Raw genomic sequence first — 16,905 nt, forward strand, 5'->3', positions numbered from 1 at the left:
CAACAGTTCAAACATACTCATTGTTGAAATAAATTACATACTTAAAAAAATGTATCTAATTAAAATTGAATTACATTCACGTTGCAAAATTACTAATCATGTATTTAACATATTGTAGTCATTTTGTGTTTTGTATTCCAAAAAACAAATTTATTTATTTTCTAAATTTTGATTTATTGATTGAAATCAAAAATAGTATTTCAATCAGTAATACTTTAATTATTTTTTTTGTTTATCTATTTCATTTATCTTTGTGGTTCTTCAGCAAAAACTATATGTAAATAGTTCCAGGGTTAGAAATGCAGATCACACTCATTTTATTTGTCTTCATGCTGATGATATTGTGATTTTTATTTCAGATTTAGAAAATATGTTTCAGACTTTTGTAGATTTTAGAATAATGCATATTCTTTAGATACACCCAAAGCAATTCAATATTGCAAGATTTTTGTGAGATCAGTTTTTATCTGGATTTAATTCAGTCACTGACACCATTAAAAGAAAAACACTAAGACACATTGATAATAAATATGAAAACAAGTGATTTGATGAACACAACTTTATTATCAGGAAACACTGAAATGATATTAAAACATTGCAAAAAGTTGGTAAATATTGTTATTGAAACATGTCAAATAAAAGACAGAGATAGTTACTGAGAGCAGACTGAGAGCAGTATCAGAGAGAAACCAGAAGCATAGTCCCAGTGAGTCAGGTCAGGACTGGGAACACTGGTCTCTTCTCAGTGTCTCTGAGAGCGGAGTCTGGGAGCCCTGGGTGGCCTCACAGGTCACAGAGCCCACCTTCCTCCACTGGTCTGCAGGGAGCCTCAGGGTGCTGCTCCAGCTGTAGTGGCCGTCCTTCTCCAGCACCCCGGGGCTCCTGCTCTCCTCCCAGCTGATGCTGCCGCTGCCGTCCACCTTCCAGGCCAGACTCCAGTCTGAGGGGAAGCCCTTGTTGGCCAGGCACATGAGCGTGGCCTTCCCCTGCTGCAGCTCTTCACTGGAGGGGGGCAGCACCGTCAGGGTGGGACGGACATCACCTAGGAGACACCAATCAGCTTAGAGGACAGGGACCACACAGCTGTCAATCAACCACCAGACACTTGGACACCTTTACTGTGTGAGAGATGATTTTCTCCTTGAAGGAGTTTCTGTCAGATGGTTTTTCTGCTCCATCAGTCACTCAGTCACACATTGTTTCACTTCCCTTTAAGAAACCTCTCATGTATATCAGCACAGAGAGAATCATCATACACAATGACCAGAAACATATCAAACTACACTGCAAATAACTTATAAAAGTTGGACAAATTTTAAAACCATATCATCAAAATCAACCAAGATCTTAACTATACATGACTTTAAAGAATGTAGTGGAAACATAAGCAAATACAGAAAATGAGGTGATGAAATAAAATGTTCCTCAGAAGGATTTCAGTTTTCATTTAGCAAACTAACAATAGATTTAAAAAAAAGTTTTTAACAATATGACACAATAGAAATAAAACAGAATTTGTGCATTTGCAAATACTGATCTTTATCTCCACTCTGTTCAATTTGACTTGAATAAAGTACATTTTAATTCATCATAACAACAGTTATCATTGTGGAGAAATATTAAAAACTAACCTTAGCAAACATGTTTAAAGTAGAATTTAATTTTTAGGATTATCTTCAAGTCATTTAAGTTTCAGTATGACAGGAATGTGTCAAGAAATATTTAGTAAAGCTGCTCTGAGTTAGTCTTCAAGATAAAGGAGGAGAAATAAAACATGAATACTAACATTGTTATGAATATAAAAGATAAATTTATCAGCCTAAAACATTCAAAAGTAGAACTTAAAACATAACTTTACGATATTATATTTAGTATTTTTGTGCAGAAACTTACTTCCAACATCCAGTCGGGTTCCTCCACCAAAAGTCAACCACAGTGATACAAAGTCATTGAGCTGCCGTACAAAAACTTCTCACTGTAGAGAGACACGGCTCTCTGACTTTGTCAGACTGAACTAAACCTACAAGCCCTCAAGATGAAACTTTAACATTAAATTTGGAAATAATGATTTCTCCTCTAGTTTAATGTTTTAATTTTGTAACATTGAGTTTTTGAATTTCTGTTGCTGAAGTAAACGTTGTCTCTTAGAGCAAAATATGTCGAAAAAGTCATCCATGAAAATGTAAAGGCAAATATTTTTTTAGACTGTTTAAATATAAAATAATACAAAGACAAATTGCTCCTGAAATAATAAACATTTGACTTACTTCCAAACTCCAGTCTGGTTCCTCCACCGAACGTGTACCACAGTGATACAAAGTCATTGAGCCGCCGTACAAAAACCTCTCACTGTAGAGAGACACGGCTCTCTGACTTTGACACAAACAAACTCACCAAACACATTCCCAGTTTATGTAATAACTGGTTAACATGTTTAAAACCATTCACAGATCATGAATTGAACCTTTTCTACGTGAAATACTTAACATCTACAAGCAATATTAATGTCCTTTTCAGTAAAACATACTGAATTAAGGTATTTCTAAAGAACAACTCTCCAATGAATGCTGCAAAATGTTAATAATTATCATAAACACGTTTATTGTAGATTATGATTAATAATAATTATGTTTAAATTCATCCAGCAGTGATGTTGATGTGAGTGGTAGTGAATTAGGGGAATTCACAAAATATTCTGGATGAAAATGTGTCCATCAGACTCAAACCAAAGATACAAATGATCACTGACACATTCCTGATCAATACTCTGATAAAGTGATTGATCCATTGATAAACAGCATCATCAGAGTAATCCAAGTCCCTGTTGGAGTCAGTCAGAGCATTTCCATAGAGAGCCACTTTGCATCAGCAGCACCATGCTCCAGTGCTCTGGGAGAGTTTATAGTCCTGAGAGTTGAACACTGGATGACTGACAGCTGTCCTTCATCACAACAGAAGCCACAGAAATCCTCCTCATCAAAAACATGACTGTGATCTCCGTCCTCATCTGGTCTCTCCTCTGCTGCTGCTTCACAGGTAAAGTCCAGAGAATCAAACTCCTCTCCTCTATGAACATCCGTCCCTCTGAAATGAAGCCGACAAAACCGTGACCCTACTTTATGTTTCTGTCTCTTTGTCCTCAGAGTCCAGAGGTCAGGTCACAGTGACTCAGTCTGGAGCAGTGATCTCTGCTCTGGGACGCTCCGTCTCCATCACATGTAGGACTAGTCAGGATGTTAATGTTTATAGCAACTCCCACTGTTTAGCCTGGTACCAACAGAAAGATTGAGAAGCTCCTAAACTGCTTATTCACTATGCTAGCACTCGAGCATCAGGGATTCCAGGTCGTTTGACAGGCAGTGGATCAAACTCTGACTTCACTCTGACCATCAGTGGAGTCCAGACTGAAGATGCAGCAGTTTATTACCGTGAGAGTTTTCACTACATCAACAGTCAGCATGTGTTCACACAGTGAAAAAGTGTCGTACAAAAACCTCCCTCAGTCAGACTGAACAGAAATTGAACTGACTGCTGCAGCTGGAAGCTACTGCAGAGACTAATACACTTCAGAGGACACACACACACTCTCACATCTCATTTGTTTTATAGAAACAACGACACTGTTCACCCTCCGTATCGGTTATGATAAGTTTACATCAGTACTAATGTTACAGTACTCATTTGTTTTATAGAAAATACCTCAGTACAAATGTATTTACAAAGATCGAGTAGGCATAACTTGTTACATTTTAAATTGAACCTCTGGTTTCTTCCATCAAGAAATGCACCAACATCTCAGTTACACATCATAAAATCAGTCTGTTTGCAGACGACATCCTTTTATACATGACAATATCCTCATCCTCCCTTCTTTCAGTCCATTAATCTGATCAGTAACCAAAGCAGCTTTTCTTGCTACACTCACTCCTCTTTTATATGTACAACAAAGTGGAATTCACAGTTTGGAGTTTATATCTCAGTATGAAAATATTTAACTCAAGTAATTTCTCTGGGAGAATTAAAAGACATAATTTAAACATCTCATCGAAATCACAAGAATAAGAGAACATATATTCTCACTGACTCTTAATGGTGGAACATTGCAGATGTTTTGTTTCCATGTGATGTCACTCTGATATAGTGGATGTGAATGGAATATGTTCATAGTGGTCAAAGAATTAAAAAAAATCTGGAAAATTTGCAAACAACTTCCCATCTCAGAAATAACGTCCTGGTTATTCTGGAAAATTCACAGACTTCACTTTCAACAGTTTTTACCGGACCTACTTTCTATAAAAGAAATAGATGTGATGTGGCAGTTATACACAGTGCCACAAACAAATCATTATTTTTTTATATTAAAAACAGGTGAAATATTTTCTATTAGACATGTAATACCAAGAATGTCACCAATGTTTATGCTGTAAAGGTCACCCGTCTCCTGAAACGGAGAATTAATTAACATAAACAAAGAGCACATAACCTTAGAGGAGCGCGGGGCATGACATGTTAACCCTGAAGAAAGTTTGTACATAATTAAACCAAGTACACAGATCCTTGTTTGCAGAATCAGTAATTGTTTTCATAGAACTAGAATAAAAAATGCATATTGGCTAGATGATGAAGACTATAATAGGTCTTAGGTGTAAATTAGTAATAACAGAAAGCTTTGTGATTAACCATTGAAATGTTCTTACCAAGTTTATTGTTATCAAATTTAATGAATGTAATGTAAACTGGAACAACAATAGAATAATAAACAGTCTAAAAAACATTAAAAAGTCATCAAAAAAATTGACTTGTTACTGTTGTTTTAATCTGACTCAGGCTCTTAATATATAATATATGTAAAAAAAAAAAAGAGACATCAAAAGACATGTCACTTTTATAATACACATGATGAAATCTTTGTTTTAAAATGTTGAAAACATCAGCACAAGCAAGAAGACGGTAATGTTGAAACATGAACCAGAGAGAGAGTACACAGAGCAGTATCAGAGTGAAAAAAGTATCAAGAGTCCCAGTGAGTCAGGTCAGGACTGGGAACACTGGTCTTTCCTCAGTGTCTCTGAGAGGTTCACAAATGTGGTGGAGGTAGGGACAATATAGTTGTGCCAAATAATCAAAATTAACAAACCAAAACTAGGCCTAACTAAATCTGTCTTCTTTAAACACAACAAACAAAAGGCTGACTAAATTATCTACAAACAGCAGTTTACAAAACATACAGGGGTTGGCAACAACCACTAAACCTAGTGTTTCTAGACATGAAAAGAACCTATGTGCAAAAGTGTACAGGGTACCCCAGACTTACCTATGCCCTCTACCTCCTTACCACAAACCTTATCTTTAATTTCCCACTGGAAACAAGTGTCTTCACAATTCAAATACTTCATTACAAATGAGTCAGAGAGAGAGAGACAGCCCAGAATGTGCCTCTTTTATGTGCAGCCCACGACGACGATTGGCTGGATAGAATGAGAGTGAGCCACTCAGCAGCTGGCAAACTCTGCACAGGTGGACTCCAATCACCTCCATTAACTCTGGATCCTGGAAGCACCTGCAAGACAAGGGGGAGGGGCAGAACAACACAGGAGAAAAGCTCTGCAGGCCTGTCTGGCCCTGCAGGCACGTAACACCTCCACCCATAAGATTCCAACAATGGCTGGAATTATATACACACAATGCTATACTACAAACCTGCTAACTACGTGATAGTGCATCAGCAACCACATTTTCAGACCCTTTTTTATGTACTATCTCTAGGTTGAACCCCTGAACCATCAGCGACCAACGCATTAAACGCTGGTTGTGATTGTACATCCTTGAGAGGAACACCAGAGGATTATGATCTGTGTAGACTCTAATGGGTTCAACACTGGATGCAAGATAGACCTCAAAATGTTGCAAAGCCAACAACAAAGCGAGGGCCTCCTTCTCAATAGTGGAATACTTAAGCTGATGCTTATTAAATTTGCGAGAAAAATAACTCACGGGATGGTCAACACCCTGGGTGTCCTCCTGCAGAAGCACCGCTCCAGCCCCGACACCACTGGCATCAACCTCCACCTTGAAAGGCAAGGAAAATTTTGGGACAGACAAAACTGGACCACAACACAATAGAGCTTTCAGACTCTCAAAGGACTTTTGGCACTCATCCGTCCAAACAAAGGGCTTGGATGGACTGGTCAAAGTAGTCAGTGGGGCCGCCACAGTGGAAAAGTTCATACAATACCGACGAAAGAACCCGGCCATCCCCAGATAACGCCGTAATTCCCTCCTGGTGGTGGGTACAGGGAATGCAGCAATGGCAGCTACCTTTGCATCTGCAGGACGCACTCTTCCTTGACCGACCTGCTGACCAAGATAAAGAACAGTGCCTTTGCCAAAATCACATTTTGCAAGGTTAAGGGTCAAAGATGCAGCCGAAAGTCGGCAGAAAACTTCCCTTAATGTGGCCTTGTGGCTCTCCCAATCATCGGTGTAAACAACAATGTCGTCTAAATAGGCTCTGCAGTTTGAGACACCTCCAAGTACTTTGTTGACCAGTCTCTGGAAGGTAGCAGGAGCATTACACATGACGAAGGGCATCACCGTGTACTGAAGGAAATGATCAGGGGTCACAAAAGCAGAAATCTCTGAAGCACGTGGAGTTAAAGGGACTTGCCAATACCCCTTTAACATGTCAAGCTTTGTGACAAATTTTGCCGGACCAATCTCATCAATACAGTCATCCATAAGTGGCAAAGGATATGCATCTGCAACAGTCACAGCATTCACTTTGCGAAAATCACTACAAAATCTAGGACTCCCATCAGACTTTATGTCTAAGAGACAAGGGGAGCTCCATGGACTACAACTTGGCACTGCAAATCCATTCTTAAGAAGATAGTCAACCTCCTTTTTCATCATCTCCCTTTTTGCTGGACTTGCCCGATAAGCATTTCGCTTTATTGGCCGAGGGCAGGTCAAGACAATGTCGTGACTGACGACAGAAGTCCGGGAGGGAACATCACCAAACAAACTTGGAAACTCACCTATTATCTGTTCAATATCTTTACGCTGGTTACTACAGAGATGAGATAAGTATTGGGGCAAGTTAGACAATACCTCAGAGTTGCTCAACCTTGCCCCCTGTGGTGTGGCATTTTGCATCACCAACCCATCTTCATCACCAGAACTACTCACTCCTGCAAAAGAGACAACAGGTGAAACAATAGTCTTCACATCATGGACTGGAGATGACTCACTTTGATCATCTCGAGAATGGTACAGTTTTATCATATTTACATGACACACTCGGGTCCGTCGCCTGCGGTCAGGTGTCTGGATAACGTAGTTTGTATCACTAAGCTTCTTCCCCCTGGCTCTCTGGATGGTAAGCACTAGAGGTAACATGCTTAATTCCTAAGGCCTTCAGGGCCTGAGCAAAGACTCTGGACTTGAAATTGGTACCTTGGTCAGTTTGTATCTCACGAGGCAGACCAAATACCGTGAAAAACTTCACAAGAGCCTTGGTGACAACCGGAGCTGTGATTTTCCGTAGCGGAATGGCTTCTGGGAATCTGGTGGAAGAGCACATAATTGTGACCAAAAACTGATTACCGCTCTTAGTCTTTGGCAACGGTCCAACACAATCAACAATTACTTTCCCAAATGGCTCACCCATCACTGGAATCGGGTTGAGAGGAGCAGGAGCAATCACCTGATTTGGTTTCCCTGAAACCTGACACACATGGCAGGTACGACAGTAACGAACAACATCAGACTTGAGTCCAGGCCAGAAGAAATGTCTAAGGACTCTATTATAAGTTTTTGTAACCCCCATATGTCCTGACCAATGGTGATCATGAGCTAAGGACAGTACCTGTGAACGATACACAGTGGGAACAACAATCTAAGATAAAAATGTATTTTAATCTAGTGTTTTAATTTCTCTGCAGCTTTTCATTCAGATCAGTTCCTCTTTAGTTGAGGGAGGTTTTTGTACGATGTTGTTAGGTTATACATTTATAGTTTGCCAAAGGAAATTTCAAATACAAATAAAAGATATTTTTAAAAAGTTAGTACTCTCTGTGTAAACTGTTAGATTAACATTTAATTATAAAGTATATTTTAGTCATTTGTGGATGTCTTTTATTATCTATGCAGCTGTTCATTCAGATCAGTTCCTCTTTAGCTGAGGGAGGTTTTTGTACGACGTTGTATCACTGTGTGAACGGGAAGCTGTTATGCTGCTGACAGTAATAAACTCCTGAATCTTCAGTCTGAACTCCACTGATGGTCAGAGTGAAGTCAGTTTGATGGGCTGTTGCACTAAAACGATCTGGAACTCCAGACTGACGATTTGTAGTATCTTCAATCAGGAGTTTAGGAGCTTCTCCAGGTTTCTGTAGGTACCAGTTAATGTCATCACCTATAAGTGAACTGGCTTTACATCTGATGGAGACAGTCTGTCCTGGAACAACAGACTGAGATCCAGGAGACTGAGTCAGGATGATTTCTCCTGATGAATCTGGAAAACATGAAAAAGAGCAGAAGGGTTATTGAGACAAATCCAGTTTGGAGAAAGATGATAAACATCCAAACAGAAGAGTCTAATTTCTTTAACATGGAGAATAGATGGAAGAAGGTAAATGCTGCTTGTCTCAGTGGTTCTCCATCATAGCAGAACATCATTGTGGTGAACCTGGTTGCATCCTGAAGCAAAGCTTTCAGAAGAGAGTCTCACCCTGAACCAGGAGTCCCAGGGTGGCCAGCAGTAGAACTGGTGACATCATCATTGTGTCTCTGAAAGGCCTGGACAGCCACTGATCAACACTGGCCTCTTAACGACTGGGAGCAGAGAGGCAGGACACATATGCAAACACACAGAGTCAGTGAACTGTAGCTGTCCTCAACACATCATGCTGTTTCCCCCTCACTGCTGACAGCTTTGACTATTTAAATCATTAAAGATATAATATTTTAATAAACTGACAACTTGAATTGGTTTACATTGGCGGGTGATTCTATTAAATTATTAAGACCTATTAAACTGAATAGTCTTCATCATTTAGCCAATGTGCATTTTTTATTCTAGTTCCATAAACGCAATTACTGGTGTGCAACGAAATAATGCAAAACAAGAGATTCTGCAAACAAGGATCTGTGTACTTGGTTTAATTATATACAAACATTCTTCGCGGTTAACATGTCATGCACCGCTCTCCTCTAAGGTTATGTGCTCCTTGTTTATGTTCATAAATTCTCTGTTTCAGGGGACGAGAAACCTTTACAGAATAAACATTGGTATTACATGTCTAATCACCTGTTTTTAATATACAAGAAATAATGGTTTGTTTGTGTTATGGCTCTGTGTATAACTGCCAAATCACAGTGGGTTTGATAGGGTCTATTTCTTTTATAGAAAGTAGCTCCGGTAAAAACTGCTGAAAGTAAAGTCTGTGGAATTTTCCAGAATAATCAGGATGTTATTTCTGAGATTGGAAGTTGCTTACAAGTTTTCCAGATGTTTTTTTTTTTAATTCTTTGAGCACCACGAGCATAATCCATTCACATCCACTTTATTAGAGTTAAAGCACATAAAAACAGATCTATCCGCACGGCTCCACCACTAAGAGTCAGTGAGAATATATGTTCTGTAATTCTTATTATTTGGATGAAGAATTTAAATGCTTGTGTCTTTTAATTATCTGACTGAAAGAAGGGAGGATGAGGATATTGTGATGTATAAAAGGATGTCGTCTGCAAACAAGTTGATTTTATGATGTGTGACTGAGATGTTGGTGCATTTCTTGATGGAAGAAACCAGAGGTTCAATTTAAAATGGAATAAGTCATGGAGACACAGGATCTACATGTCTACTGGATCTTTGTAAATACATTTGTACTGATGTAAACTTATCATAATATACGGAGGGTGAACATTTTTGTCTTTTCTATGAAACTAATGAGATGTGAGGGTGTGTGTGTCCTCAGTGAAGTGTATTAGTCTCTGCAGTAGCTTCCAGCTGTAGCAGTCAGTTCAGTTTCTGTTCAGTCTGACTGAGGGAGGTTTTTGTACGACACTTTTTCACTTTGTTAACACATACTGATTGTTGATAACATGAAAACTCTGACAGTAATAAACTGCTGAATCTGCTTTCTGGACTCCACTGATGGTCAGAGTGAAGTCAGAGTTTGATCCACTGCCTGTAAACGCCCTAGAATCCTTGATGCTCGAGAAGTTGCCAAATAGATAAGCAGTGAAGGAGTTTGTCCAACTTTCTGTTGGTACCAGGCTAAAACGTGGTAGTTACTATAAATGTAAACATTCTGACTGGTCCTATATGTCATGGAGACGGAGCATCCCAGAGCAGAGATCACTGCTCCAGACTGAGTCACTGTGACCTGACCTCTGGACTCTGAGGACACAGAGACAAAAACATAAAGCAGCGTCACGGTTTTGTGGGCTTCATTTCAGAGGGACGGATGTTCGTAGAGGAGAGGAGTTTGATTCTCTGGACTTTACCTGTGAAGTAGCAGCAGAGGAGAGTCCAGATGAGGACGGAGATCACAGTCATGTTTTTGATGAGGAGGATTTCTGTGGCTTCTGTTGTGATGAAGGACAGCTGTCAGTCATCCAGTGTTCAACTCTCAGGACTATAAACTCTGTGTGTCTATGTGTGCCGACCCGCTACATTTATGCGCTTACAAAGTTACAAACAGTCCCTTTAAATTGTAACACTTATTCATGTTTTTTTTCTCCTCCTTTATCATGGAGACTAACTCAGAGCAGCTTTACTAAACATTTCATGACACATTCCTGTCATACTGAAATTTAACTGATTTGAAAGAAAAAAAGTTTAATTCTACATTAAAGATGTTTGCTAAGGTTAGTTTTTAATATTCCACCAGAATGATAACTGTTGTTATGATGAATTAAAATGTACTTTATTCAAGTCATATTGAACAGAGTGAAGATAAAGATCAGTGTTTGCAAATGCACAAATTCTGTTTTATTTATATTGTGTCATATTGTTAAAAACTTGTTTTTAAATCTATTGTTAGTTTGCTAAATGAAGACTGAAATCCTTCTGAGGAACATTTTATTTCATCACCTCATTTTCTGTATTTGCTTATGTTTCCACTACATTCTTTAAAGCCATGTATAGTTCAGGTCTTGGATGATTTTGATGAGAAATTTTTAAAATTTGTCTAACTTTTTTCAAGTTATTTGCGTGTAGTTTGCTATGTTTCAGGTCATTGTGTATGATGATTCTCTCTGTGCTGATATACATGAGAGGCTTCATAAAGGGAAGTGAAACAATGTGTGAATGAGTGACTGGTGGAGCAGAAAAAACATCTGACAGAAACTCCTTCAAGGAGAAAATCATCTCTCACACAGTAAAGGTGTCCAAGTGTCTGGTGGTTGATTGACAGCTGTGTGGGCCCTGTCCTCTAAGCTGATTGGTTTCTCATAGGTGATGTCCGTCCCACCCTGATGGTGCTCCCCCCCTCCAGTGAGGAGCTACAGCAGGGGAAGGCCACGCTCATGTGCCTGGCCAACAAGGGCTTCCCCTCAGACTGGAGTCTGGCCTGGAAGGTGGACGGCAGCGGCAGCATCAGCTGGGAGGAGAGCAGGAGCCCCGGGGTGCTGGAGAAGGACGGCCACTACAGCTGGAGCAGCACCCTGAGGCTCCCTACAGACCAGTGGAGGAAGGTGGGCTCTGTGACCTGTGAGGCCACCCAGGGCTCCCAGACTCCACTCTCAGAGACACTGAGGAGAGACCAGTGTTCCCAGTCCTGACCTGACTCATTGGGACTCTGATACTGGTTTCACTCTGCTACTGCTCTCAGTCTGTTCTCTATCTCTCTCTCTCTCTCTCTCTCTCTCTCTCTCTCTCTCTCTCTCTCTCTCTCTCTCTCTGTCGCTCTCTCTCTCTCTCTCTGGTTCATGTTTCAGCATTAACGTGTTCTTGCTTGTGCTGATGTTTTCAACATTTTAAAACAATAAAGATTTGATCATGTGTATTATTAAAGTGACATGTCTTTTGATTTCTTCTTTCCTTTCTTTTTAATGATCAGAATTATAAAGCAGGGTATCATCTGCATAAAGTGATATAACACGTATGTAATTTGCGTTTTGTTAGCAAATATAATTTAAATGAGACAGTACTACTTCACTTAATGACTCAAAAGAGAGGACAGCACAGTCTCTCTGTCTTCCTCTCTGTCAGCAGAATTAACTTTTATTGCAAATAACACTGATATTGTATGAAAACAACAAAGACTTCTTTATCAAATCAACTGTGTTCATGCATATTATAAACGTATACCTGTGGGCATTTGTTGCTGTCTTCAATTAAAACAGTGGATACATTTAATCCAAAAACACTGAGCTTGTCTCAGGATCAGATTGAGAAAATGATTTTTTGCATGTACTTTACATAGATGCAGTCATATTTATGTAGATATATTGTTGTTACACCAAGTGGGTAGTTCATGTCTTTTGCATTTTATGTTGCTAGTTGATGAGCTTTTCTTTTGATAACATAAGTGTGTATATTTCTAGTAGCATTTTCTGAAATTTGAGGGATGTTCAGATTTTGTCTGGGAATGGGAATTATGAAGATTTCTGTGTCTTCATATTTCCTTTCAACTAGATGTAGTTGAAATCACTGCGATCTAGCATGAAGTTGAGGTCAAACAAACACATAACTTTCACCCACTAGTTGTATGGGAATGTATTTTGTGGGAGACAGGGTTGCACTGCACATATTTGTATGAGCATGTGAAAAATAAAACCTTTAAGTTACCTTAAAATAAAGTGTTTTTGGTCTTTTTACAAGTTAGTATGAGTTAAATTCTTATAACTGCAATGTTTGTTTCTACTTGATTTTTTGTAGCCTATTTATCTTGCTTCAAATGCACATGACATCTTTTTGGGATTATTCCTGAAGGAGTTATAATATTGTATATCTGATTACCAAAATAAAGGTTTCAACCTACATGATGTGTTGTAAGCGTTGGTACAGAATGGAGGTGGAGGAACTGAAAAGGGGAACAGAAACATTCTCCAGATCTTAATTGCTGTAACACTACCATAAATGTCTGCAGTAGTTTCACTCTGTTGCACATGTGAATCCCACTTAGACCATGCTGTCACTGGACTGTCAAAGTTGAATACATTATTAAATGGTGACATCTTCTGGTCCAAAAGTGACATTGCGCATGTTTAGGGGAAGCACTGCTGAAAATGTGGTTGATCTGCACACCTGTACCGTTAGGAGGCCCCTCATTTACATAATGAGGCAGAAATGCATAAAGAAATGTACAAAAAATGTGTAAAGAAATGTATATAGAAAAGAATACAGGAAAAATAAGTTTGGCGAAATAAATAAAGGGTGAAATGCAAAGGGAAAATCCTGCATAAATAAATAAATAAATGAATAAACAAAAAATAAATGAATAAATTAATTAATTAACTAAAAATAAATAATGAATGAAGAAAAAAAATAATGAAAATAAATTATTAACAAATACTTAATGTAGTATATAAAATGCTATAATTGTGCAACAATTAACCATCAATAAATAGTTTACTAATGTTAATCAGAATGTCATTGTAATCGTCTCTTATCAGCTAAGAGACAATATAGAATTTATTATTAAACAATTACTTCATGTTCCACAAACTAAAAATACAATAACATACATTATAGCATTACTAATGATTAGTAACGATTATTAATTATTATTTCATTGTTTGTTAACAGTAAACTTTAGTTAATAGTCAGTTTACTGTTAACAAACAATGAAATGATAATAATAATAATTTGTGTTATTTTGTCATTAGTTTGTGTAATATAGAATTTATGAACCAATTACTTCATATTACACAAACTAATGATAAAATAACATACATTATAGCATTACTAATAAATATTAAACATTATTAATTAGCATGTCATTGTTTGTTAACAGTAAACTGACTATCAAGTACAGTTTAGTGTACTATCAATTTACCTTTTACTAGTGATGGTTATAAAGTGTTACTGAACATTTGCTGCTGCAGTGATTTTCAACACTTTCACTATTATTTTTAATTTTCATCTCCAATCAAATTCATCCCATCTATTTTATTCTTTTCCCCAACTGTCAGTTTATTGAGATGAAGCTTCAGATGGAGTGATCATAAATTGATCCAGGAGACACAGTGACTTGTCTGGACAAGCCCTGACCTCTCTCCAGAGCCCTGACCTCTCTCCAGAGCCTTGACCTCTCTTTATACGTCCAGAGCCCTGACCTCTCTCCAGAGCCCTGACCTCTCTCCAGAGCCTTGACCTCTCTTTATACCTCCAGAGCCCTGACCTCTCTCCAGAGCCCTGACCTCTCTTTATACCTCCAGAGCCCTGACCTTTCTCCAGAGCCATGACCTCTCTCCAGAGCCCTGACCAGAGCCCTGACCTCTCTCCAGAGCCCTGACCTTCCTCCAGAGCCCTGACCTCTCTATATACCTCCAGAACCCTGACCTCTCTCCAGAGCCCTGACCTCTCTTTATACTGTAACAGTGAACTGGTTTCTCTTCAGGAAGTAAGTCAGCGTTGGGACTCCGTCAGAAACATTCCCTTAAATTGAACTTTTATCCACTTTTAAGTTACATTTTTACGACTCACCTTTTAAATCGAGTTTGGTTTCAACTGTATCTTTTAACTGGACTATGGATTTTAGTCATCGGACATCCCGGTTTTTAGCTTTCTGAGAAGAGTGCGGAGCAAACATTTGCTGCTGCTCGGCTAGCAGCCACTCATCGAAGAGCACTAGCATAACACTGATTTTACCAAGAAACTGTCTCATTTAGGACTTTTACCAGTTTTAACCACCGGGTTTTGCTCGCTGTGGAATACATGAGATTTCTGGGACTATTTTGGCTGCAGTTGTGGTGCAGTTTCACTTATCTTGGTCGTGTATTGTACACTTAAGTGACTGAGTATAAGTGTACACAAACAACAAGTGCAATGGCTGCGTGTGAATCCTGCCATCTTACCGTCTCAAAATTGAGAAAGAGCATCGCTGGTTTGGAGGCCAAGCTCAGAGAAAGAGAAAAGACCATCCTGGAGTTTTCCACTGTCGCCACAGCTCAAGCAAAACAACTGGTAATTCTGGGCTCGTCTGTCTGCAGCAACGACACCACTCTACCGTGGTCTGGCTCTATCACCGCAGGAGAACCAGAGCCTGGGGCTGTTTCAACTGAACTCGAGGAGTTGGGGTGTTTCAAAAAAGCAAAGCCCAAGGCAACGGCCAGCACCTCTCTCTGTCATGTCCCAGCGGAGACATGCTCTCTTATCGGTGGGGTCAGAGTGAACGCACCGGTGAGTTCGACCCCACTCAGACCAGAGCACTGGTCTGTAGTCCGCAAGGGGAAACATGGTGCAAAGCGCCCGTCTCCTCCTCCTCCACCTGTGGATATCCCTCTGGCCAACAAGTTCAACATCCTGAGTCTGCAGGATCTTCCTCCCCTGGAGGAAATGCTCCTACCCTCCACCATCTTCTCTGTCTCAACCCAGTCTCGGCTTCCAGCGAAGCAAGCGCCAAGACCCTCAGCCTGGTCCTTCACGTGCACATCCTGACACAGCGGTTATCCATCAACGGGGGTCCCAACATCGGGCTCCATCCCACCACCGCCACACCCCTGGACGCTCAGGTGTGCCCAACGTGAGGCAACGCCCTCCCTCGGTGCTTGTTGCCGTACCTCTGTGGTCGCATGTGGCGGTGCGAAGTGGCCATACTTTCTGCTACCCAGGTGCCTGCGTGAAGGACTTTATACCAACCGGCTGCAAAGCACAACTCCGCTTCTGCAGTCACCATTCACGCAGGCGTAAACGACATGAAAACACCAACAGTCGGAGCTTCATAAACGGGAGTTCATGCGCCTCGTAGATAACCTGCTGGACACCGGGAAGCAGATAATTGTTTCCGGTCCGCTCCCCTCCCCTTGTTTTGGTGATGTAAAATTCATACATCTGGTTAAAGGGTTAATGTATGAACAGAGACATCCCATTCATTGACAATTTTGCTGCCTTTTCAAATTTGCCTCAGCTCTTCAAACATGACGGCCTCCATCCCTCGCAGGTGGGCTCACGCCTTTTATCAACTAACATTGAACTAACGCTGCACTCCTGTAAGGCATATACCTCTACATTATGACCTGCAGTGAGTCCATCTGACTGTACTTTCCCGTCCCCTCCCTCCAGCTCCCCCTATCGGCATGGTAGTTCACACACAGCCTCCATTATCTCTGTCACTACATCCCCCCAGCGGTATGATCAGAGCACTGCTATTCCCATCCCTATCCATGTTACTCAGAATCACTGGTCTGGCAGTCCAGCTGTCTGTACCTCCCTGGGCTCATGCAGTATTCCAGTTAGGATCACGCCCAGATTTCGTAGGCCTACCCATCACCCTACACATTCTGTGTCCTCAAAAAACTCTGATAACTTGATTACAGTCTGCAGAAATATTCCCATGTCAGCTAAGCCCCTTACTCCAGTTGTCTTTGCCCTGTTGAACTCTCAGTCAGTGTCTAATAAATCATTCATCATAAATGACCTAATTACATCACACAACCTTGATTTCCTTTTCCTCACTGAGACTTGGCTTAAACCTGGTGATTTCTCCCCTCTCATAGAGCTCTGCCCACCCAGTTATGAGTTTCTGAACGCACCAAGGTTAACAGGCCGTGGTGGGGGTATCGCAGCTGTTTTTAGGAAAAATTGCACTTGTATTCCAGTCAGCTTTGGTACTTTTAACAGTTTCAAAATTCTAACTTTTAAAATTGTGTGTGATAATCCCATTTGCTGTGTAATCATTTATCGACCCCTAAATTCAAATTCAGTTACGGGATTTCCCAATGAATTCTCTG

The 16,905-nt window shown here is 40.0% G+C and overlaps 3 gene segments (V, D, J or C); 2 read left to right on the top strand and 1 right to left on the bottom strand.

The window, feature by feature from the left end:
* LOC141754734 (Ig kappa chain V region Mem5-like) overlaps positions 1-16,905 on the top strand; it is a 118,475-nt gene that overhangs the window by 65,954 nt on the left and 35,616 nt on the right.
* Positions 545-8,803, bottom strand: LOC141754738 (Ig kappa chain V region Mem5-like). The segment is given in 4 exon segments: positions 545-1,042; positions 2,268-2,303; positions 8,219-8,515; positions 8,732-8,803. Coding segments are annotated over 4 exon segments (711 nt in total).
* LOC141754742 (Ig kappa-b4 chain C region-like) lies at positions 11,469-12,022 on the top strand. The segment is given in 1 exon segment: positions 11,469-12,022. A coding segment is annotated over 1 exon segment (306 nt).

The sequence above is a fragment of the Sebastes fasciatus genome, chromosome 17 (genome assembly GCF_043250625.1).
Source record: "Sebastes fasciatus isolate fSebFas1 chromosome 17, fSebFas1.pri, whole genome shotgun sequence".
NCBI lineage: Eukaryota > Metazoa > Chordata > Actinopteri > Perciformes > Sebastidae > Sebastes > Sebastes fasciatus.